This window comes from Erpetoichthys calabaricus, chromosome 2, assembly GCF_900747795.2.
Source record: "Erpetoichthys calabaricus chromosome 2, fErpCal1.3, whole genome shotgun sequence".
NCBI classification, from domain to species: Eukaryota; Metazoa; Chordata; class Cladistia; order Polypteriformes; family Polypteridae; genus Erpetoichthys; species Erpetoichthys calabaricus.
This window is the reverse complement of record NC_041395.2, coordinates 308369873-308395868: the sequence shown is the minus strand read 5'-3', so window position 1 is coordinate 308395868 and position 25996 is coordinate 308369873. Positions and strand designations below refer to the sequence as shown.

The following is a 25996-nucleotide window of genomic DNA, read 5'->3' as shown; positions in this document are numbered from 1 at the left end:
CTCGATGTTATCGTGCATTGCGCTGTCAGTGGTATTTTGATAAAAGAATTTGAACAACATATAAGAAGCGTATAAATTATTAAACAGTAAAACATTAACATTTAAGAAGTAAAGTTACATTAAGTACTACTGCTGTGCCTTCGGGTATACCTCATTTTTTGTTTGCCCATTACATGCTTAAATGTATACATTTTTTGGTGCACCTACCCGAGAACACGCGAGATATAACCGAGCGTGGGAGAAGCATGGATTTTAAACACGCGTTGAGTTGATGTGCTGGTCTCCCTCGTGAAATAACTGGTAATGTTTGACTAAAATCTACAGCGAGTAAAACGACATTACCTCCTATTTTTTTTTTTACGATCTCTGAGATGTTGCTTTTTTCGGTTCAAGGCTTCATAAGCTCTTTTATGTTGTATGGTGTACTTATCCCAAACCATCATCTTTGAATGTTGCAAGACTTTCGCCTTGTATGTAGATCGGGGTAATTACATTCATTGCATTCCTAGTCTGAATCACAATGTGATTGTATGGGTGGTTACCTGGCACTGTAGGGTTGCCACCCGTCCTTTAAAATACGGAATCGTGCCGCGTTTGAGAATGAAATTGCGCGTCCCGTTTTGAATCAATACTGGACGGGATTTATCCCCTATTTTTTTTATCATTTTTTTTTTAAAGCAGCGTCTCATGCAAATCATCCCACACGCATTTTATGATGATGCCTCCTTTCCTACTTTTGATTGGGTAATACTTGATGTCATCGTTAGTTTGATTGGTGTTTTTAACTGTCCAGTGAGTAGGGCGTGTCTTTCAACCGTAAGCAGATTTTTTGCACTGGTATCACTGACCTCGACGACGGCGACGTTATACGTCAAAAATAAATTACGATAAATGACGATTTTAGCGATACTTTATTACGACGGCGGCTACATAGACACGATCAAATAAAAACAAAAAAATCAAATAATCATTCTACATTTTCAAAACGTCGAAAAAACGACGGAATGAAAAAAAGGCCCACCCGACGACCCACCCATTCCATTTTTATATATATAGATATATAATATGAAAACACACAAAAAAATCACAGTAAAATGTCATATCATGATATTATACTGTGGTGTTCCTGGTAGTTCTCAATCCTTGCACTCATGTTAAGCTTGAGAGAAAAGCATAAGAAAGAATAACCCTTAACAGCAATGATTCTGAAAACACTTTGTTTTTAGAGTGTCATAATAAGGGATTTCTCAAATCACTGGAGTAAGATGATTTAAAACCTCTAACACTGATATTTTATATAGCACTGATACTTTTAAATAATATATTGTGAAGATGGATAATTAATTGCTGTTGATGTGTGTTTGTTTGTTTTACATGAAAGTCTACAGATAACACTTCCACTCTTGAAATACAATTATTTACTTTAGTTGTTTTTTAACTGTGTTTCATTTTAATACCTTATTCCACAGTGTGAAAAGATTACTTCCGTTCTGGATGAGTTCAATTTAGTTTTACTTTAATTGAATGACATCATATCTTATAGTATGATGAAAAATACTTCGATTTTGTTAAATCTTATAAAAACAAAGGTACTGTTGACCCTTTTAACATGGCAGAGACTCGTGTCACAGTTTCAGTCCATTAAGAGCTCTTACCTCAGCAATAGGCACATAACCTACTCCATGTCTCTTGAAGTCCACAATGAACTCCGTAGATTTGCTGTTAACAGACAGTTAGTTGTCATTACACCATTCAGTGAAGAGTTTAATCCTTCCCTGTAGGACTCCTTTTCATTATTGGTAATCAAACCCACTGCATTTCTGTTATCAACTAACAGTATTATTGGGTTTGTGTCATTGTTGTAAACACAATCATACATTAAAAAAGGAAAACAGCATTGTTCTGAGTAGACAAAGCCTTGGATGAACTAGTGTTCAGAAAAGTGATGATCATAGATGTGCATTCTTTAAGTCTAAAAATCTTAGGTGTTGCAGTCAGAATGTACAGGATTCAGTTTACAGAGTGGTATACTGTTCAGTTCTACTGCCATCTTCTGGGTAATGCTGGCATTTGAGGGCTGATCTAAAGTCCAGTTTTGTTTTTGGAGAAATCCAATTTTTTCTACTAAAATATTACTAGATTAGTGAAAAGAAGAAAAATAATAAAACTACACTTGTTGATGGAGTTTTTGTTTTTCCATTTCTCTACCTATTCCCTAACCTACTAGTAGATGAAATGATGTGTGGTAGAATTTTTCTTCATCAACATAATAGCTTAAGTCAGCATAGTTTGGAAATGTGTTGTATTCTGAGGATTTTCCTGCTGTTATTTTGTATTTGACAGGTGCCTTTACCTTTGACGACTTAGAAGATTATGATATACTGTACAGATGCATAGTGATGAGCATCATAGCTTCTCAGTAGTGCACACTGTACAGTATATATGTACAAAATGAGCAGTATTTTTGTTTAATTGCTGGGTGTGACAGTATGTATGTGTAAAAACAAATTTAGTTCAGATCTTTAAGTATAGAATTCCTGGCTAAAAGACCATTCTTAATAGCCAAATGTGGTTTCCTAAGAGCTGTGATGCAAAAAGTTTTTTTTTTTTTTTTTTAATTGAGGCAGTTTTAAGAGTGAAGGGAGGTAAAGAACCTGCCATGCCACAGATTATTAATTACTTAAGGCTTTGATGTTGTTTCTATCTTAACTTGTGCTTTTTAACCGTAAACCACAGAGAACAATATATCACTTAACACATTAAAGCCTGAATGTAAAATCTGTCCTTTTGCAGCCTTCAATACCATCCAACCTCTGCTCCTTAGGGACAGAGCAGAGTGACGCGCGCTGAGCAGGTTCCTGCCAATCATGGAGAATCCACTGCATCCACTGAACAGTATCATCTCCAGATAGAGGAGCAGCTTCAGCGACAGACTGCTGTCACTGTCCTGCTCCACTGACAGACTGAGGAGATTGTTCCTCCCCCACACTATGCGACTCTTCAATTCCACCCGGGGGGGTAAACGTTAACATTATACAAAGTTATTGTCTGTCTGTATACCTGCATTTTTATCACTCTTTAATTTATTATTTTTTTATCAGTACGCTGCTGCTGGAGTATGTGAATTTCCCCTTGGGATTAATAAAGTATCTATCTATCTATTTATGTTTAGTCAATAGAATCTCTACATTTTATCTGAGGCTAATGTTCTTGTTTAGCTAAGGTTGTGTTTAACACTAGAATCCCTGAAGCCTACGAAAAAATTTGTAATGTCGGGCCACCTTAAATTCCTTTGAACCTCCCATCTTTGTTTTGCAAATTTGTCAATCAGTACAAGTAGCAAGCAGTCTTCTACCCCCCACCGAGGCAGCTGAAGTCAAGTTAGACACAAAATTCTCCAAGCTGAAGTCACTTTATTTGGGAGTGAGGTGTCTGGAATTGTATAGGGTAAATATCCATCCAACCAACCATTTTCCAACCCGCTGAATCCGAACACAGGGTCACGGGGGTCTGCTGGAGCCAATCCCAGCCAACACAGGGCGCAAGGCAGGAACCGATTCTGGGCAGGGCGCCAACCCACCGCAGGACACACACACCCACACACCAAACACACACTAGGGCCAATTTAGAATCGGCAATCCACCTAACCTGCATGTCTTTGGACTGTGGGAGGAAACCGGACCACCCAGAGGAAACATAGGGTAAATAATATATTGCTATTTGGAATACATACATTTCATGTGTGTTCTGTGTCTATAACGATCTGTGTAGGATGACAGGAAATGCGAGGAAAGAAATGTTGAACACATATCTAAAACAGAATCTAATACAGAAACGTTTTCTTAAGTTATAGTATTAATGACAAAATGCTGATGTGAAGTGTATAAGGTGTGAAAACTGAAGTATAAATATCAAATAAACTCTTTCACAAAAGGGATAACAAAATAAGTGCGCTTTTATTCAAGAATATAACCAAAGAAAAAGAAATTGTTGAATTTACATGTTACTGTCAATGTGTTAAAACTGAAGCCCAACTATCAATCAATATGAAGTAGACATGTCCGCTTACCTAGTGTGGAGGTAAGGACTGCTGTCTCATAATCAAGAGGTTGCGGGTTTGATTCCGGGTCCTCTTCACACTTACCATTTTGAGTTGTGAGCTGCTATTATTGTCAATATTATATAATAAAAACATTTTTTTTATATATATAACACCTTGAAATGCAGTTCAATCATTTCTTCTTGGTGTCTTGTTGAGCAAACAGATACCGCAGAGTCTATGATGGATGTTACTTTTCCTCGCACACAGACATTCACATCAACATGTCATTTGAACAATTGTTTTTACTTAAGAATCCAAGAATAAAATTGAATAAAAAAGATTGTTCAAATTACATGCTGATACTAATGTCTGTGTGCGAGGAAAAGTAACATCTTTTACAAGTACCATAAATATACACAGGATGTTGCGGACTTAGATGAAATTGTTTTTATTATGTGATAAAAATAATAATAGCAGTGCTAAATACAGAGATGAAATGGGATTCAAACTTATTACCTCACCATTGCTAAATGGTAGCTTATCTACATCCACTGCGCCATGTGTTCAGATGTCTACAGAGCAACGTTACCACTGTGACAACTGGTTGAAAATGAAATGTGCAAACACACGTATGCGAACGTCTTTTACTTGGTCCCACTGATAGTTGGACTTCAGCAACATGTCAATTGAGCAATTTCTTTTTCTTTGGTTTTATTCTTGAATAAAAGCATACTTGTTTTGTTACCTTTTGAGAAAGTGTTTCTTTCCTAATTGGGCTTCAGTCTTCACACATCCTACACTTCACGTCAAAATTATGTTGTTATTACTATAACACTTGAAAACATTTTCTGTTTTAGCCATGTGTTCAGCATTTCTTGCCTAGCATTTTCTCTATCATTCAATATTTACACAGATCGTTGTACACACAGAACACACATAAAGTGTATATATTTCAAATCATGGTATTTCATTACCAATATAATTCCTTTCAAACGTATCGCCTGATAAACATTTCAACACAAACTTTAACTGTTAGGATTGCAGTTGGGTAATGCTTCCATCTGACTGAATGTATGTGTGGGGTGTAGTAGGGTGCATTCTGCTAAACCACACATTTGCAAAACAAAAGCAGGTTATTAGCGCAGTGATAAGAAGCTTTGAGTTTCTTGCCATATGTCAGGAAAATTTAAGGAGGTCAGGGACAAAGAAAAAAATCGTAAACTTCAGGGATTCTAGTGTTAACTAGAGCACTATACAGTACTTGTCCCCTATAAGCAGTAGTCATCTTCTTTTCAAATTCTGTGTATGGCTTGTACTGCATTTTACTCTGTTGCTTAAGTTTAGGAAGTAACACACAAGTGACTGAATTGATAAAATCCTTATGAATGTACTTAAAATGCTATAGGTATTTTTTATTCTAAGCACTGGGTGCCGCTTTGTATAGTTGAAAAACTTGGCTTATAGAGCAGGTACATGGCTCTTACATGATTCAGATTGTATTACTTATCTTGGTAAGTGATTTTGTTTCCTTTCTTGAGCAGTCAGAAACAAACTGACATGACGGTTTTTAAAACCTGTCTATTTTGGTTAAACCACTAGTGGATATTGTATTCCAAAATTTTGATATTGTAAACATTTTTTTCTTATTTCTAAAAAGAGTGTCCTCCCTCAACAATTGGACTTTCCATGTGAAGTGCTCTTCACTTGCTTTAGATTAAGTTTCCCCATTTTCACTAATTAATGTTAAGAACATGATTCATTTACAAGTGTATATACACAATTGATCTATGGTCATGTTTGAGTATACCTTGTCATAGACAAGACAAAATTTATACAATCTTCAGTCTGCCAAGAATGTTTGAAAATAATCGACTGATGAATGAAAGTGAATAATAAAAGGCTAGCATCTTTAAATTGTATGTTGAATCCATCCCTTTATCTTGCAACCCATTTATCCAATTCAGGGTTATGGAAAGCTCAATACTACTGAGTGCTAAACAGGATAAATTTCCTGTCCTTAACAGGGCATACTCAAGTACATACCAACAGTCGTCCATTTTTGGCCAAGTTAGAGTTACCAGTTATCCCACACTGTGTGATTTTTGGATATGAGTCATCTGAAGAGTGTGCTTTCTGGTGCTTTTACTGGATTTGAACACAGGAATGTAAAGCAATAGTGTTTGGCAATATACAACTATGCCACGCTAAATAGTATGCTTAATTGTGTAGCTTATTATTCATGTATTGCAGTATTAAACCATAATCCAAATTCTGTTGCTATTCTAGTATAATAATGTGACTAAATTCAGATTTTAAAAATGACTATCTTCCAGGGATAGAACCAGCACAGTCAGTTGCCTAAGATGCAATAAATATAGTATAAAATATGTAATTATAGACTTAAATAAGACAAAAGTAATTTAAACAAGTCATTGTGTTAGTTAGGCTAATTGGTGAATTCAGATTATGCCGTGAGTGAGTGTATGTGTGTGTGTGTGTGCCTAATGGATTGACATCCTGTCCAGGGCTCTTTCCTCCCATGTGCCTATTGCTGTTGGGTTAGGCACTGATCCCCATGTTCCATTATTGGGTTTAGTTGGTTTGAGGGAAAAAAAAAATCATTTAAACAAGTGAGCCTCAAAGAAGTGCAAGAGTAAAAAGAAATATGCTGAGTGAAAATACCGAATGTCAGATTTACCACCAAGGAAGGCAAAATGCAATAAATTTAATTGAAGCAAAATTCTGCAAGGGTGCGGTTAGGCTCCCTAAATATAATTATGAAAAGCTGGCAGCATGCAATGCATTCTGAATTTATATATGAAAAATGAAAGCTGTAATGTCTCTCCTGAGCACTTATCTGCTGGCTATGAAAGACTTCTGCATGAATGACTACAACAATAGTCACAACAGATTGAAGTGCCAACATGTAAAAATGAAAAGCAGCTATATATGCAAATCAGAATGTAAGGCAACCAAATAAAAAAATTATCAGTAATATTAAATGCACATATAACATACTGTGAAATCTGACAGGGGGATGTGACTTGGGTAATGCTATCTTATTTTCAGTGATGGCAGACATAGAACCAAATATGAATAGATTTTACTCTAGTTCTTAAATGTTGTCATCATTTATTTTGGCAGGTCAGCAGTGCTCTGTTTATGTCCATCATTTGGATTTCTCCTTTTTTTTCTTAATTACTATACATTCAGTACAGTGTAAGGCCGTGTGAAACCTTAAGACAGTAGTGGCATGATAAAAAAAATTAAAAACATACATGCACAGTGAATTTTGCAAATGTTATTCAGATTGTGCCAGGCCTATATATATATCTCACAATGGGAAAAAAAAAATCATGCTGGATATTTATACTCATGTGGACTGGGTAATGTGTTAGGAACGAAAGGATGCCACAACGTTTGATGAAAATGATCAAACTACAGAGGGCTGAATTCAAAGACACCCTGAAAATCAAAGTGAAAAAATGATGCGGCAGGATAGTCCATTTTGTGAAATTTCATTGCAGCAACTCAAAATCATACTCAGTAGTTTGTATGGCCCCCATGTGCTTGTATGCATGTTCGACAACGTAGAGACATGCTCCTAATGAGATGACGGATGGTGTCCTGGGGAATCTCCTTCCAGATCTGGACCAGGGCATCACTGAGCTCCTGGACAGTCTGAGGTGCAACCTGGCGGTGTTGGATGGACCAAAACATAATGTCCCAGAGGTGTTCTATTGGATTTAGGCCAGGCAAGCGTGGGAGCCAGTCAATGGTATCAATTCCTTCATCCTCCAGGAAATGCCTACACACTCTCGCCACATGAGGCCGGCATTGTCGTGCACCAGGAGGAACCCAGGACCCACTGTACCAGCATAGGGTCCGACAATGGGTCCAAGGATTTCATCCCGATACCTAATGGCAGTTAAGGTGCCGTTGTCTAGCCTGTAGAGGTCTGTGCGTCCCTCCATGGATATGCCTCCCCAGACCATCACTGACCCACCACTAAAGTGGTCATGCTAAATGATGTTACAGGAGGCATAATGTCCTCCACAGATTCTCCAGACTCTTTCACGTCTGTCACATGTGCTCAGGGTGAACCTGCTCTCATCTGTGAAAAGCACAAGGCGCCAGTGGTGGACCTGCCAATTCTGTCATTGTATAGCAAATGCCAATCGAGCTCCACAGTGCTGGGCAGCGAGCACAGGGCCCACTAGAGGAAGTCGGGCCCTCAGGCCACCCTCATGAAGTCTGTTTCTAATTGTTTGGTCAGAGATGTTCACACAGTGGCCTTCTGGAGGTCATTTTGTAGGGCTCTGGCAGTGCTCATCCTGTTCCTCCTTGCCCAAAGGACCAGATACTGGTCCTGCTGATAGGTTAAGGACCTTCTACGGCCCTGTCCAGCTCTCCTAGAGTAGCTGTCTGTCTCCTGGAATCTCCTCCATGCCCTTGAGACTGTGCTGGGAGACACCAAACCTGGCATTAGCACATATTGATATGTCATCCTGGAGAAGTTGGACTACCTGTGCAACCTCTGTAGGGTCCAGGTATCGCCTCATGCTACCATTAATGACACTGACCATAGCCAATTGCAAAACTAGTGAAAAAACAGTCAGAAAAGATGAAGGGGGAAAAATGTCAGTGGCTTCCACCTGTTAAACCATTCCTGTTTTGGGGCTGGTCTCATTGTTGCCCCTCTAGTGCACCTGTTGTTAATTTCATTAACACCAAAGCATCTGAAACCTATTAACAACCCCCTCTGCTACTTAACTGACCAGATCAATATCCCAGAAGTTTCATATATTTTATATACTGTATTATATATACGAACATATATCACATTAGTAGAGATAACATACAAACTTTACAAAGACAGTTGAATGCCAGCAGGACTGTGACGAAGTGAAGCAGCACTCCTCCACATTGCCCCCTTTATGTTTATACAGCAGCAAGTAGAGAATATCAGCTTGTTTGTGTTACTATGTTATTCTAATTCTTAATAAAAAAAGGAGATCAAGATTACTCACTGTATTTTAAACTACGATATGCTAAACACTAAGAAAATAGAAATTGCAATATAAACTAGGATGAACATTGTTGAAGTTGTCTACATGTAATTTAAATAAAAGTACTGAAACGTGTTGTTTGGATTAACTTTCATGCTCCTTGCTGGTGCACTAAAAATTAAATTTAGAGGCTTCTACCTTGTAGACATTTAAATTTTACAGTAGTTTTATTAACGATTATCATGATTTCTGGTTTAAAAAAATATTCCTGTCACTGCTGGTAGTGTGTGTGAGGGCAAGATCATTGCTGAGAAAACCAAGGGGATGGCTCTTCTTGTACTGTACATGAAATGACAAATGCTACTTCCAAAATGAATGGAAAAAAAGACATCACTGAAAATTAACATCTACCAAATCACTTTACATTAGGATCAGGGATCTTGTCTTTCTGAGTAACTGCCAGCTTTGCTTCCAGGCAAAATTATTTATTTTTCTTTGACTTTTTCATAGTAACTAGAAAGTAAATTATTGTTTATTTTCAAGAATCTCGCCTCTCTCAACTGACTTACTACAAAAGATTATACAGGTGTTGTCATTTATTACAGGGCCAGAGGAGGGACTTAAAATTTAATACCCTAACTAGAGCAGTTTTCAAGTTGTATGTCAATACAGACAAGGCTAACATAATGAAGGTTTGTATGGTCATTATTGTCACATGTACAGAGTTCATTGAAATTCTTACTTGCATATCTTAGTCAATCACCAATAATGGCAGTAGAGGGTATTCTGTAGCTATCTTACCTTGAAACCACTGTCTTCCTTTCCTGCAAAATCTCACTATATGGCCAAAAGTGTGTGGACACTCCTCCAAATTTAGAATTCTGGTGTTTCAGCCCAATCAGTTATTAAGAGGTGCTTAAAATCAAGCACATAGCCACACAATGTCCATTAACAAATATTGACAGTAGAATAAGTTGTACTGAAGAGCTCAATGTCTTTAAAAGTGGTGCTATTATTGTGAAGTGGAAGTTTCGAGGAGCAATAATCACTCAGCCACGAAGTGATAGACCGTTCAAACTTGCATTGTAGGGCTGCCTAATGCTGAAGTGGATAGACATAAAAGTGGCTCATCCTCAGTTTCACCACTCAAAACAGAGTTCCAAACTGCCTCTGAAAGCAACATCAGTATAAGAACTGTGCTTTGGGAGCTTATAAAATGGGTTTCCTTGGCTGACTTCTGCACATAATCCTAATGTCACTATGCACAATGAAAACTATTTCTTGGAGTGATGTAAAGCATGCCGCCACTGGACTTTTCAGCATGGGAAAAGTGTTCTCTGGAGTGGTAAATCACACTTTGTCATCTAACAGTGTGATGAACGAATCTGGATTTGACAGATGTCTGGAGAATGCCATCCTTCTGGACTGCAAAGAGCCTAATGTAAAGCTTGGTGGAGGAGTGATAATAATCTGGGGCTGTTTTTCAGGGCATGAGCTAGGTCTCTTGGGTGCAGTGAAGGGTACTGTTAATGCTGCAGCATACAAAGATATTTATCGTGAACTTCCAACTTTATTGCAAAAATTTGGTGAAGGGCCTTTTTTAGTAACAGCTTGATTATGCTTCTGTGTACAAAGCAAGGTTCATAAAGATATTCCAACAGACCCACTCTAAAATCTTGTGGAAATCATTCCCATAAGAGTGGAGGCTGATATAGCCATAAAGGTGGGGACAACTCCATATTAATGCTAATGGTATTGGAACGTGTGATGATCAGGTGTCCAAAAAACATTTTGCCATATAGTATGTTTACTATACCATTGTGAACAAAATATTACAATTCTATATTCTTTTGAATAATCTAATGGGGTTATATAGTCTGGTGGTATTAAATCAGTACTTCATTTATCTTCAAAAAGTGGTGTTATAGTAAATAACAAGTTAAAAATAATCTATAAAAAAAGTTTAATTGTGTTTTGTGTGTATCTGTATGGGTTTTTATGTATACTGCAAACACATAGGTAATATAACTTTTTTCTGTGACCACTAGTAATTTTTAAGCTCCTTTTACATTGCACACTATCACAAGATACTTTTTTAGGCAAACATTACAACTGGAATACAGAAACACTGAGAGTGATGTGCAGTTACAGTATATTGACACTGCATTTGAATGTAATATTTGGAGTTGGCCTGATTTCCAGTTTAAAGTAAAAATTGAAAGTACAGAAAATGTAGCAGGTTAAAATTAACCATAATCAACAAAAATAAGGTGAGAAGAGATTTGTGTGTAATTTGAATTCAATGAATGTTGGAACTTGTCAAGCAAAAAGATTTGTTTGAAAAGAGAAACTACCGTGAAGAAGAAGAACATTCCCAACAGATCATAGGATGCTTTATTCTGTACTTTTGCAAATGTTTGACTTTATTCCAGGTCAAAGCTGAGTATACTGGCTAGCCTTGTAAATTAGTCAAGGTGACATTGACAGTTAATTTAAGAGGCATATTTTGTATTTTCAGCCAACATTCACATTTGTAACATGACTGCTGGAAATTTGAGAAACTCACTTGACAGGTTTTGCATAAACAGATACTGTTGTCCACCTGTTGTGTGAATTACTGGTCAGTGTTCCCTGTGGGAATGACATTATCACTTCTGAATGAATTGGTTATTGAATTTTATGGATTTATATGTGTGGCTCCATGGGGAGCGTTTTCAGCTGTGAAGGATTATGAAAAATATATTAGAAACTGAAAAAAACAGTTAAATTATATTATTTGAATTATATTCAGATTGTGACATTCAGTCTGACAATCCTAATGTTGTGAGTGATTAAGGTCTGCCATTGATTTTTTTTTTTAAATTCCAGATTGTATAGGCTAGACCATTTGACCAGTTCTTTTACCTCATTCCAGTTTGGATTATTGCCCCAATTTGTAATGAGACGAACTAGAGTAAGAAAAGATGCAACTGATCTTACAGAACCCACTTTTGAAACGCAGTATTTTTGTGTATGATTAATAAAAAGTACTGATAAGAGACAAGCTTTTGGGACACTCATATTAATAGTGAGGGGCTCATATATGATGTCCTTCAGGATCACTACCTGCATCCTGCTATGAAAAAAAGAGCCTGTGACACAAGGAATATTCCATCAGAGCCATAGATTTGTTAAAAGGCAGAACTGTAGTCCATACAAAGGATTTGCACGAACATACCTGCTCTGTGATTTTTAGATGTTGAGGGACTTCAGGAAAACTACGTCTTCCACTGGTCTATTTACACTGTAGGAAAACTGGTAAGGGTGTATACTGGACAGGGAGCTGGTGCTATGTACTCTTCTGCTTTCATTATGTCAGATATTAAGGTGACAGGTCTGTAGCTATAGATGGAGCACCCATTGGATGTCTTTGGAGGAGGCATTACAGTGGACATTTTAGAGCATTTTGAAAATTTGCCTGTTTAAGTGAGAGAATAAAAGTAACTGAAAAAATTTGAGCAAGATGATAAGTATCAATTTAGAAGTGAGATCAGTCCAGATGCTTTCCTGATGCACTTTATGCGGAGAAGCTGCCTTAAAATGATGCTTATTAATTATGAATGGTGACTGAAGATGCCCATCTTGTTGTTTCTGCATAAATGGACAGTCAGTTACAATACTTTTTGTTGGAATTAGAATATACTTGGAACAAGTATTTCTGTGAAATAAGAATTAATGAAGCTATTGTTTGGTTACCCACTGTTTTCTTGTTTGGTTATTATTGTTGCCCAAAAGTTTGCCGTTACAGAAAGTCAGTGGAGAATGTCATTATAAAGAAGGATGTCTGACATTCGTTATTGAATAGCCTACAGTGTTTTGACAGGTGGCACAACTCTGGAGCTAGGAGGAAATTTCTCCTGTATTCTCAGCTGCACAGAACAATAAGCCAGATGTCCCTGCTTTGAGAAAGTTAACTTTGCATGTATTTTGAACTGATGAGTTTTAAACATTAGTAGACCACATTTCACATTTAAGCACAGTTTTTTTTTTTACTGTGTTCCCTGCTGACATTGCAAAAGGTTCATCATTTTCTTCCGGATGTTTAACCACTGCTGCTGCTTTTAGTGATTGGTGGTTTGAGAACACATGTGACACAAAGTTGAAGTGATGTGAATGTTGAGTACACTTCTATTTATATTTATTTTCTTTTGACTATTCACTTTTGCGGATAGATAAAATTACTGGACAAAAAAGAGAGGAGAGTCTGTTGGCTTGAAGATTTACATGGTTGGTATATTTGTTATTAGTTTGAATTGTGTAAGCTCCTTCATTTTAGAAATCACTGATTTTATACGTGTGATAGTTCAATCTACCCATCCCTCTGTGTTAATTTGCTGAACGTGACATTTTTATCTGTAGTAATTCCTGGAGATACTGTAAATGTTAATAGCCATGTTTCTGCTGCAGCCTGCTTCACATTTCTGGTATTTAATATTTATGACACTGTTTGGAATGTAAACTCTCTGTCAATTCCATTTCCATCAAATTTCTGTGCAATCGTGTGTGAATCGCTGAAACTCTAAGTGCCCCAACTGTAGAAATATTTAAAGATTTTTCATTTGCAATTTGCTAGATGTTCAACTAAAATTTGCATTTACACATAATAAGTCTAAGTTATAGAGAATGAGTACAAACAGAAATACCTGATTTTAATATAATGATTGTTTACAATCCTCTATCATTGTAACTAATTATCTTTTAGAATGATCAAAATAATTCCTTTATACCATTTTCTCTCATTGTAAATGTAAGTGGGTTCAGAGAGATGTGTGAAACTGCTTGTCCACTGCAACGTAAATTACAGTGCCACCAGAAATTTTTGTTTTTCCTTAATTTAATGAAAACCTAGTTTGTGATGAAGAACATGAACATAGAAAAGTTAGTTTTAACACCAGCTTCTTGTCATTGGCATAAAAAGGACCACTGTAGATAAAACTGAGGAGTCATGTACATTTACACTCATTATTGCTTCATTCATTAAAATCTTTTCTGTTTTTTAACCTTACAGATGCAGATCCTGGACAAATTTCCTATTGAGGGAGGGCAGAAAGATCCTAAGCAGCGCATTATTCCCTTTCTTCCAGGTGAGGTTCTCTCATTTTTCTGTTTACTGTTTTATTATTTTCATTAACTTTTAGGATATACCATTACAATTTAAAAATGCAAAATTAGTTTTAGATATCATTACTTTCTATGAAAACAGATTATTTGTGCTTGGATTAAAGAATTGCACCAAATGTTATAAATTTCAGGCCGAGTGGCAAGGGCAGGCAGTGAAAGAAGAGCGTATGTCCTCAATGAATTACAAAGTCAGAATTCCCAGGTGGCGGAAACCCATACAGATTTGGCATATTAATCTTTTAAAGGAGTGGAATGACCATCACAAATTCCTGGTTGTGGCCGCAATGGTCCCCCAGACTGAGGTCGATGTTGAGGATGATTTAACTGACACCCACAAAGCAGAATTGCTATCGCCGATTGAGGGGAACTCGAACGTCTTTTCAGTAACACCTGGCCGGATGACAATTGCAAAACACAAGATTGTCACTCCACCCGGTGTTATTATTAAGGGGCCCCGTATCTCCTACCAGAGGGAGCAAGTGATACACGGCCGAGCAAAAGTGTATGGCGAAGTCCAGTCATACTTGTCTCAAAGTCCAACGTTTCAGTTTGGTTCTGTATTGATTCTAGGCATTTGAATAAGATTTCCAAGTTTGATGCATGCCCGATGCTGCGTGTGGACGAGCTTTTATAGAAGGCTTCATATATCTTCACCCTTGATCGTATAAAGGGTTATTGGCAGGTCACCCTGGAGGAGTCTAGTTGTGAGAAAACCACGTTTGCCACTACAGACGGGTTGTTTGAATTTACGGCACTCCGTTTTGGTCACCATGGCACACCGCTGACCTTTCAGCGAATGATGGACCAGATCCTGTGTGGTCATTTTCAGTAATGACTGGGAATCTCATGTTGTCCGCCTTCGAATGGTGCTTGACAGTTTATGGCTGGCGGGGTTGGTGGTCAACCCTAAAAAGTGCAAGCTGGGTATGTCAGAAACCCACTGTCTGGGATGTTCCATGTGGAAGGGTTTGCTCAGGCCTCAAATGGACAAGGTGGGAGAGGTGCTTGCATAGCCCCACCCTGAAACACAGAAGCAGGTTCGTGCCTTCCTTGGGCTTGTGGGGTATTACAGGCAGTTCATTCCCAATTTTGCACATCGGGCCACCCTCCCTTACTGACTTGACAAAGTGCAGAAGGAATAGCAGTGTTGTCTGGACTTGATGCCTGTGAGAGAGCTTTCGAGGATCTAAAAGCCACTTTATCATCATTCCCAGTTCTGCGCAATCCTGACTTTTTGAAGGAATTTATTCTGCAAATGGATTCTAGCACTTTTGGTTTGGGAGTGGTGCTCTCACAATGTTTTGAGGGGGAAGAGCACCCCATCACATTTCATCAGAAAGCTACTACTCAGAGAGCATAATTATTCCACTTTTGAAAAAGAGTGCTTGGCAATTAAGTGGGCGGTGGAGGCCCTCTGTTACTATCTCTGGGGACAATGGTTTACCCTGGTGACTGACCATGCCCTGCTGCAATGGCTATACAAACAGAAGGATACGAACTCCTGGCTCACTCTATGGTCTATTAGCTTGTAAGCTTTTGTTTTTCATGTTCGCCACTGTCCCGAGGCTGCACACACCGATGCTGACGTTCTCTCCCACCTGGCCGAGCCCGACTTGGATGGTGTGCACAAAGCTGAGGGGGTAAGGTTTCCTTTTTTGGGACTGCCCCCAATGGAACAACATGCCGAAGAACGTCCCAAAGTGTGATTGCCACGTTTGCGGAAGACAGCCTATCGGTTGCCAGGGCACTGTAGCAGCTCGCTGCAAAAACAAATCTGAAAAGATTGCTGTCGCACTATGAGCACCTGCTGTTGAAGGGTGATGCAATGAAGAATATAACTGCAGGGAACAATATTACTTCGCCACGACCCTGCCTGATTGTACAGGAGAGTGGTAGATCCCGCTACTTTAAAAAACCATGCTGTTCCTGTTTCAAGCTGAATAAAAGCTGGTTTTGCTAAAGTACTGAGACTCAGTACTTATATACATATGTACATATATGTATATACTAGGGGACTTACCCCTGCTTGCATCGCTCGCAAACCTCCCATGCCTGCGCTATGTGCCAGCCACTTCACGTCTGTGCTGCTTGTGTTGTGAAGAGGGGGGCTGAACGCACCCCAAGGAGACGCGGTCGCTCCTCCGATACCCCATCTTAAACGGTGAGACAATCTGAAACAAATGTTTTTTTTTTACCTCCTTTTTGTTCGATCAGCTGCTGTCTTTATCATTTACTCTTTGTCTTTAATTTCTGGCTGTGGGCGCGGTTAAATTTGTTGGCACAAAGTCTCGTCTCGTCTTGCAAGATGTGAGTTCTTGATATTTTTTAGTTTATAATTTAAAAACAGAATAAGAATCTGAAAATCTAACAACATCACATTAAAGTTCGATAAATTCTGAAAAGAATGATACCAAACATATATATGTAGGTTTTAAAATAAGGCCGATTTAAAGCGTGACAAAAAACATGGCATAAAAACGTCACATAAAATCATTGCACTTTTAGGCTTAGGATTTTATATATATATACATACGTGTGTGTGTGTATGTGTATAGTCAGTTACTCTAGGAGAGCTGGACAGGGCTGTAGAAGGTCCTTAACCCATCAGCAGGACCGGTGTGTGCTCCTTTGGGCAAGGAGGAACAGGATGAGCACATCCAGAGCCCTACAAAATGTCCTCCAGCAGGCCACTGGTGTAAATGACTCTGACCAAACAATCATAAACAATCAATCAGAACAATCAGAATCTTGAGAGTGGCCTGAGGGCCCAACGTCCTCTAGTGGGCCCTGGGCTGACTGCCCCACATTGTGGATCTCGATTGGCATTTGCCATTGAATACCAGAATTGGCAGGTCCACTACTGGCGCCCTGTGCTTTTCACAGATGAGAGCAGGTTCACCCTGAGGACATGTGACAAAGAATCACATTTTTGTGAAAAGTTGTGTTTTCAAGTGTCACTTTCGTTTGAAGGCAGCAATTTTTAATGTTGTCTTTCAAATAGATTTGTACTGGCATAAACATTTCCTCCTTTGTAGATCCTTGGCGAGAGAAAAGCAGTTAACATCAATAATTATAAAATATAAGTACAAAAATATAACCTGCAAACATAGCACTTGATCTAGACTAGAATATTTTCAAGTATTTACTTACTCTTAAACTTAATATTCAAACTTTAATTTTTGGCTGATGTGAGGACCATATATAAACAGTTAGAAATAAATCTGAACAATCTAGATGAGAACAGGCCATTCAGCCCAACAAAGCTCACCACCGTTCCTAGCTACTTAATTCTTCTAAAACAACATCAAGTCTAGTTTGGAAAGTCCCTAAACTCTCTACCACACTACTTGGTACCTTACTCCATGTTTCTGTGGTTCTTTGTGTAAAGAAAAACATCCTAATGCTTGTGTGAGATTTACCCTTAACAAGTTTCCAACACCTGTCCCTGTGTTCTTGATGAATTAATTTTAAAATAACAGTCTCAATTCACTGTACAAACTCTCTTCATTATTTTAAACATTCCATTCATGTTTCCTCTTAATCTTCTTTTCCATAAACTGAAAAGGATGAGCTCTTTTAATCTTTCCTTATTATCCATCCCTGTGGCCCTGGAATCAGCCTTGTCACTCTCCTCTGGGCATTTTCTAGCACTGCTATGTCATTTTTTTAGCCTGGAGACCAGAACTGCACTCAGTACTCCAGATGAGGCCTCACCAGTACGTTACAAAGCTTCAGGATAACCTCCTTGGACTTGTACTCTACACATCAGGGCACTATATAACCTAAGATTCTGGTAGCCTTTTTAACGGTTTCTGAACATCTTTCTGTCAGTTGATAGTGTCCAGTCCACTATGACTCCTAAATGTGTTCTCATAAGGTGTACTTTTGATTTTCAGACCTTCCATTGTGTATTCCAGTGTAAACCTAACATTTTGCTTTCTACGTTTAATACTTTACAATTACTGACATAAGATTTCATCTGCCACAAATCTGCCTAAGCCTGTATGCTGTCTAAGTCCCTCTGTAACAATTCAATGGAGTCTAGATTATCTGCCAATCCACCTTGCCTGGTATCATCTGCAGACTTAACTAGCTTGTTACTTATGTTCCTATCCAAATCATTTATTTTTATTTAAAATAGTAGCATCCCCAGCGCCGACCCCTGTGCAACACCACTCTTAACGTCGGCCAATTCTGCACCCATCACCCTCTGCTTCATGTGTTTGAGCCAATTCTGCACCATCTACACACCACACCATGAACTCCTACTTCTTTTAGTTTGATGCTGTACCTCTCATGTGTCACTTTATCAAATGTTTTCTGAAAGTACAGATAAATAATATCTTATGGTCCACTTTGATCATATCCTGTAGTTGCTTCCTCATAGAATTCCAGCATGTTGGTAAAACATGACCTCCCTCTTCTAAATCCGTGCTGACTGTTCAGTACAACTCCTCTTCTTGCCATGTGTTGCTTATTCTTATCCTTAATATTTCCTTCCATTAATTTATGTGTGATGCATAATAATCTTGCTGGACTACAGCTGCTTGGATCTACTCACTCTTTTTATATAATGGGATAATATTTGCCATTTTCCATTCCTTTCGGAATATCCTCAGTGCATAATGACTTCCTAAAAATATACGCCTTGGGTTATATATGTACTTGCTAAATTGCTTAACACTAGAATCCCTGAAGCCTATGAAAAAAGTCGTAATCCCGGGCCACCTGAAATTCCTTCACACCACCTCATCAACGTCTTTGTTTTGGAAATGTGTCGATCAGCACAGCCTGCTATTTCGTCCTCCACCGATGCAGCTGAAGTTCTCTCAGCTAAAGGCTCTTTATCCGTGGTGTGAGATGCCTGGAGTTATATAGGGTAAATAATATATCATTATTTGAAATACATGCATTTCAGGTGTGTTCCATTTCTACAACGATCTGGGTAAATGTTGGATGACAGTGCCTTATGCTGTGCCCTATGACTGTGCTATATACTCAAATAAGTTTTTCTTGCAACATTTTCATTCAGTGGCATAATAAAATGAAAACTGACTTGGATTCAGAGGATATAGGCAAGTAACACTGATAGAAGAAGACAGAATCATCAATAAGGTGATAATCAAAATGTATTTTTATATTTTTTAGTTGGTTGTGTGAGGTATTTAAGGAGTTGTTTGTAGTGATATTTGAATTTTATTAGCTACACCAAATTCAATTCCATGGCACTTCTATGACAGACTTTAGTTCTACTTAGCAGGACAATTACGAAAGCAATCTATTGATCTATGCATTTCAAATGTGGTAGATTATTTTACACAGTATGACTTGAGCCATGTTGTTCTTAAAAGGAATTAAAGAAGTTGTTTTTACCATTTTTGTAGTGAATGAAATGTTATATTTAAGGATACAATATAATTATTTTGACTGAGACTGGGGTCCATGACAGACCTGCCATTTATGTAATGATACACATCAGTTAAAATTTAGAAGGCATGATAGGCATTTGTTTGCCCTTCCTTTATAATTCAAATAAGTGCATGCTTTTCTTTCTTAAATGATAGTCTAGGCTTAGTAATGATCCCATTATAACATGTTTAGGTTTGTCCTGCCACTGATGTGTCTATACAGTGCCTTACTAGCCACACCCCATTGTGGTGTGCTTATTATCTTTAATTTTGTTAAATAAAGACTTGCACTGCTGGAATACCTGGCTGCCAGTCCAAAAAGTACTTTGTTTTTCTAAGCAGTTCTGATGTGTGTGTATGTGTGTGTGTGTATATATATATATATATCTCATTGGCTAAGCTTTCAAAGTGGCAACTTCCTTTTAATATATGACATGCCTTATGGAAACAGTAGTATTTCAGCAGTGACATTAAGTTTATTGGATTAACAGAAAATATGCAATATGCATCATAACAAAATCAGACAGGTGCATAAATTTGGGCACCCCAACAGAGATATTACATCAATACTTAGTTGAGCCTCCTTTTGCAAATATAACAGCCTCTAGACACCTCCTATAGCCTTTGATGAGTGTCTTGATTCTGGATGGAGGTATTTTTGACCATTGTTTCATACAAAATCTTTCCAGTTCAGTTAAATTTGATGGCTGCCGAGCATGGACAGCCTGCTTCAAATCATCCCATAGAGTTACGATGATATTTAAGTCAGGGGACTGTGACGGCCATTCCAGAACATTGTACTTCTCCCTCTGCACGAATGCCTTTGTAGATTTCGAACTGTGTTTTGTGTCATTGTCTTGTTGAACTATCCAACCCCTGCGTAACTTCAACTTTGTGACTGATGCTTGAACATTATCCTGAAGAATTTGTTGATACTGGGTTGAATTCATCCAACCCTTGACTTTAACAAGTGCCCCAGTCCCTGAACTAGTCACACAGCCCCACAGCATGGTGGAACCTCCACCAAATTTGACAGTAGGTAGCAGGTATTTTTCTTGGAATGCGGTGTTCTTCTTCTGCCATGCAAAACGCTTTTTGTTATGACCAGATAATTAAATTTTTGCCTCATCAATCCAAAGCACTTTGTTCCAAAATGAATCTGGCTTGTCTAAGTGAGCATTTGCAACAAGCGACTCTGTTTGTAGCGTGAGTGCAGAAAGAGCTTCTTTCTCATCATCCTGCCATACAGATGTTCTTTGTGCAAATCACGCTGAATTGTAGAACGATGTACAGGTACACCATCTGCAGCAAGATGTTCTTGCAGGTCTTTGGAGGTGATCTGTGGGTTGTCTGTAACCATTCTCACAATCCTGCCCATATGCCGCTCCTGTATTTTTCTTGGCCTGCCAGACCTGGGTTTAACAGCAACTGTGCCTGTGGCCTTCCATTTCCTGATTACATTCCTTACAGTTGAAACTGACAGTTTAAACCTCTGAGATAGCTTTTTGTAGCCTTCCCCTAAACCATGATACTGAACAATCTTTGTTTTCAGATCTTATCAGAGGATCCCATGCTGTCACTCTTCAGAGGAGACTCAAAGGGAAGCACAACTTGCAATTGACCACCTTAAATACCTTTTCTCATGATTGGACACACCTGTCTATGAAGTTCAAGGCTTAACGAGCTAATCCAACCAGTTTGGTGTTGCAAGTAATCAGTATTGAGCAGTTACAGTTCATCCGGAAAGTATTCACAGCGCATCACTTTTTCCACATTTTGTTATGTTACAGCCTTATTCCAAAATGGATTAAATTCATTTTTTTCCTCAGAATTCTACACACAACCTCCCATAATGACAACGTGAAAAAAGTTTACTCGAGATTTTTGCAAATTTATTAAAAATAAAAAAATTGAGAAAGCACATGTACATAAGTATTCACAGCCTTTGCCATGAAGCTCAAAATTGAGCTCAAGTGCATCCTGTTTCCCCTGATCATCCTTGAGATGTTTCTGCAGCTTAATTGGAGTCCACCTGTGGTAAATTCAGTTGATTGGACATGATTTGGAAAGGCACACACCTGTCTATATAAGGTCCCACAGTTGACAGTTCATGTCAGAGCACAAACCAAGCATGAAGTCAAAGGAATTGTCTGTAGGCCTCCGAGACAGGATTGTCTCGAGGCACAAATCTGAGGAAGGTTACAGAAAAATGTCTGCTGCTTTGAAGGTCCCAATGAGCACAGTGGCCTCCATCATCCGTAAGTGGAAGAAGTTTGAAACCACCAGGATTCTTCCTAGAGCTGGCCGGCCATCTAAACTGAGCGATCGGGGGAGAAGGGCCTTAGTCATGGAGGTGACCAAGAACCCGATGGTCACTCTGTCAGAGCTCCAGAGGTCATCTGTGGAGAGAGGAGAACCTTCCAGAAGGACAACCATCTCTGCAGCAATCCACCAATCAGGCCTGTGTGGTACAGTGGCCAGACGGAAGCCACTCCTTAGTAAAAGGCACATGGCAGCCCGCCTGGAGTTTGCCAAAAGGCACCTGAAGGACTCTCAGACCATGAGAAAGAAAATTCTCTGGTCTGATGAGACAAAGATTGAACTCTTTGGTGTGAATGCCATGCGTTACATTTGGATGAAACCCGGCACCGCTCATCACCAAGCCAATACCATCCCTACAGTGAAGCATGGTGGTGGCAGCATCATGCTGTGGGGATATTTTTCAGCGGCAGGGACTGGGAGACTAGTCAGGATAAAGGAAAAATGACCTCAGACTGGGGCGACAGTTCATCTTTCAGCAGGACAACGACCCTAAGCACACAGCCAAGATATCAAAGGAGTGGCTTCAGGACAACTCTCTGAATGTCCTTCAGTGGCCCAGCCAGAGCCCAGACTTGAATCCGATTGAACATCTCTGGGGAGATCTTAAAATGGCTGTGCACCGACGCTACCCATCCAACCTGATGGAGCTTGAGAGGTGCTGCAAAGAGGAATGGGCGAAACTGGCCAAGGATAGGTGTGCCAAGCTTGTGGCACCATATTCAAAAAGACTTGAGGCTGTAATTGCTGCCAAAGGTGCATCGACAAAATATTGAGTAAAGGCTATGAATACTTATGTACATGTGATTTCTCAGTTTTTTTATTTTTAATAAATTTGCAAAAACCTCAAGTAAACTTTTTTCACGTTGTCATTATGGGGTGTTGTGTGTAGAATTCTGAGGAAAAAAATAAATTTAATCCATTTTGGAATAAGGCTGTAACATAACAAAATGTGGAAAAAGTGTTGCGCTGTGAATACTTTCCGAATGCACTGTACATGCATTCAAATCAGCAAAATTACAAAGGTACCCAAATTTTTGCATAGCCAGTTTTTCACATTTGATTTAATTTCATACAACTAAATACTGCTTCACTAAAACTCTTTGTTCGGAAGACACCCCAGTATTCAGATGCTCCTAGGAAATGAAAGACATACCACTGTTATCTTTTTTGTTGAAAGTAGAGTAAATTATTATGCAGGCTGAGAAGGGGTCCCAAACTTTTTCATATGACTGTATATATAATATATATTGTCGCAGGTGGCTGGGGGGGGCAACCTGAGCCGGGATGCCCCGGAGGAGGGCTTACACCTCCCCCAGGCCACACCCGGAAGTGCTGTGGGGAAGAGGATCGGGGACACCCGGAGTGTTTCCGGGTGCGCAGCCGGCACTTCCGCTACACTGAGGAGTGCTGGTGGAAGATTGTCGGGAGGCACCTGGAGCACATCTGGGTGGTCATAAAAGAGGCCGCCGCCCTCCATTTAGGGGCTTGAGTCGGATGGAAGAAGGACAAGGTCTGGGAGGAGGCAAGGAGGCAGCCTGAAGAGAGAGAAGGCATTGTTGTTGGCCAGGACTTTGGGGACTTTTGGGGTTGTTATGCACTTTGTAAATATGGAGCACTTGAATAAATGTGTGTTGGGTAACTTTAACGTGTCTGCCTGTCTGTGTCCAGGTCATCTTCCACAATGGTGCCATTGTGAGACATGCCCGGACACCACCAGACTGAGACCACATCTTTATTAAAGTACACGTTTATTTTTCTTCTTACACAACACAGTCCCGCACAGCACACTGTGCTTCCAGCACCAATCACCCCTAATCCGGGCTTTCCTTTAAATGTCCGTGGGCCGCCTTTCCTCTCTCCACGGGAGCTTCGTCCTGCTCCCAGTCCCTACTGTAGCTACCTGATTGTAGGGAGGTGGCCCCTTTTATTCTCACCTGGACGTGCTCCAGGTGCCTGATGACATTCTTCCGGCAGCACTTCCTGGTGTGGCGGAAGTGCTGCCCTCCGGGTGTCCCTGGAAGGCTCTTCTTCCATCTTCCTGGGTGTGGCGGAAGTGAATGCCTCCCGGGCTCTCTGAGGCTCTGGGTGCCCCCTGGTGATGGCCACAGATCCCAATGGGCTTGAGCCTCCTTGCTCCTCTCCCATGGTTCTCTCCCGATCCAAGACGGTTGCCCACTCGTGGCCCGAAGGATGAACATGCCAGGCGTCCCGGCTGGGTCTGTCCCCCAGCCGCTTGTGACAATATTTATATCCATCCATCCATTTTCCAACCCGCTGAATCCGAAAACAGGGTCACGGGGGTCTGCTGGAGCCAATCCCAGCCAACACAGGGCACAAGGCAGGGAACCAATCCTGGGCAGGGTGCCAACCCACCGCAGCAATATTTATATATATATATATATACAGTGGGGCAAAAAAGTATTTAGTCAGCCACCAATTGTGCAAGTTCTCCCCCTAAAAAGATGAGAGAGGCCTGTAATTTTCATCATAGGTATACCTCAACTATGAGAGACAAAATGAGAAAAAAAAATCCAGAAAATCACATTGTCTGATTTTTGAAGAATTTATTTGCAAATTTTGGTGGAAAAAAAGTATTTGGTCAATAACAAAATTTCATCTCAATACTTGTTATATACCCTTTGTTGGCAATGACAGAGGTCAAACGTTTTCTGTAAGTCTTCACAAGGTTTTCACACACTGTTGCTGGTATTTTGGCCCAATCCTCCATGCAGATTTCCTCTAGAGCAGTGATGTTTTGGGGCTGTCGCTGGGCAACACAGACTTTCAACTCCCTCCAAAGATTTTCTATGGGGTTGAGATCTGGAGAGTGACTAGGCCACTCCAGGACCTTGAAATGCTTCTTACGAAGCCACTCCTTCGTTACCCGGGTGGTGTGTTTGGGATCATTGTCATGCTGAAAGACCCAGCCACATTCCATCTTCAATGCCCTTGTTGATGGAAGGAGGTTTTCACTCAAAATCTGACGATACATGGCCCCATTCATTCTTTCCTTTACACGGATCAGTCGTCCTGGTCCCTTTGCAGAAAAACAGCCCCAAAGCATGATGTTTCCACCCCCATGCTTTACAGTAGGTATGGTGTTCTTTTGATGCAACTCAGCATTCTTTCTCCTCCAAACACGACGAGTAGAGTTTTTTTCATCTGACTATGTGACATTCTCCCAATCCTCTTCTGGATCATCCAAATGCTCTCTAGCAAACTTCAGACAGGCCTGCACATGTACTGGCTTAAGCAGGGGGACATGTCTGGCACTGCAGGATTTGAGTCCCTGGCGGCGTAGTGTGTTACTGATGGTAGCTTTTGTTATTTTGGTCCCAGCTCTCTGCAGGTCATTCACTAGGTCCCCCCATGTGGTTCTGGGATTTTTGCTCACTGTTCTTGTGATCATTTTGACCCCACGGGGTGAGATCTTGTGTGGAGCCCCAGATCGAGGGAGATTATCAGTGGTCTTGTATGTCTTCCATTTTCTAATAATTGCTCCCACAGTTGATTTCTTCACACCAAGCTGCTTACCTATTGCAGATTCAGTCTTCCCAGCCTGGTGCAGGTCTACAATTTTGTTTCTGGTGTCCTTTGAGAGCTCTTTGGTCTTGGCCATAGTGGAGTTTGGCGTGTGACTGTTTGAGGTTGTGGACAGGTGTCTTTTATATTGATAACGAGTTCAAACAGGTGCCATTAATACAGGTAACGAGTGGAGGACAGAGGAGCCTCTTACAGAAGAAGTTACAGGTCTGTGAGAGCCAGAAATCATGCTTGTTTGTATGTGACCAAATACTTTTTTTCCACCATAATTTGCAAATAAATTCTTTAAAATCAGACAATGTGATTTTCTGGATTTTTTTTCTCATTTTGTCTCTCATAGTTGAGGTATACCTATGATGAAAATTACAGGCCTCTCTCATCTTTTTAAGTGGGAGAACTTCCACAATTGGTGGCTGACTAAATACTTTTTTGCCCCACTGTATATATCTATAGCTATATATATATATATATACTAGCAAAATACCCGCGCTTCGCAGCAGAGAAGTAGTGTG

The 25996-nt window shown here is 39.6% G+C and overlaps 1 protein-coding gene across 2 annotated transcripts in view; it reads left to right on the top strand.

Moving 5' to 3' along the window:
- The window catches only part of sh3pxd2aa (SH3 and PX domains 2Aa), a 370390-nt gene that overhangs the window by 124030 nt on the left and 220364 nt on the right, over positions 1-25996 (top strand). For both annotated transcript variants that reach the window (XM_051922164.1, XM_028795863.2), the window contains exon 3: positions 14099-14174. In XM_051922164.1, the coding sequence (XP_051778124.1) occupies positions 14099-14174 (76 nt within the window). The remainder of the gene's footprint in view (positions 1-14098; positions 14175-25996) is intronic.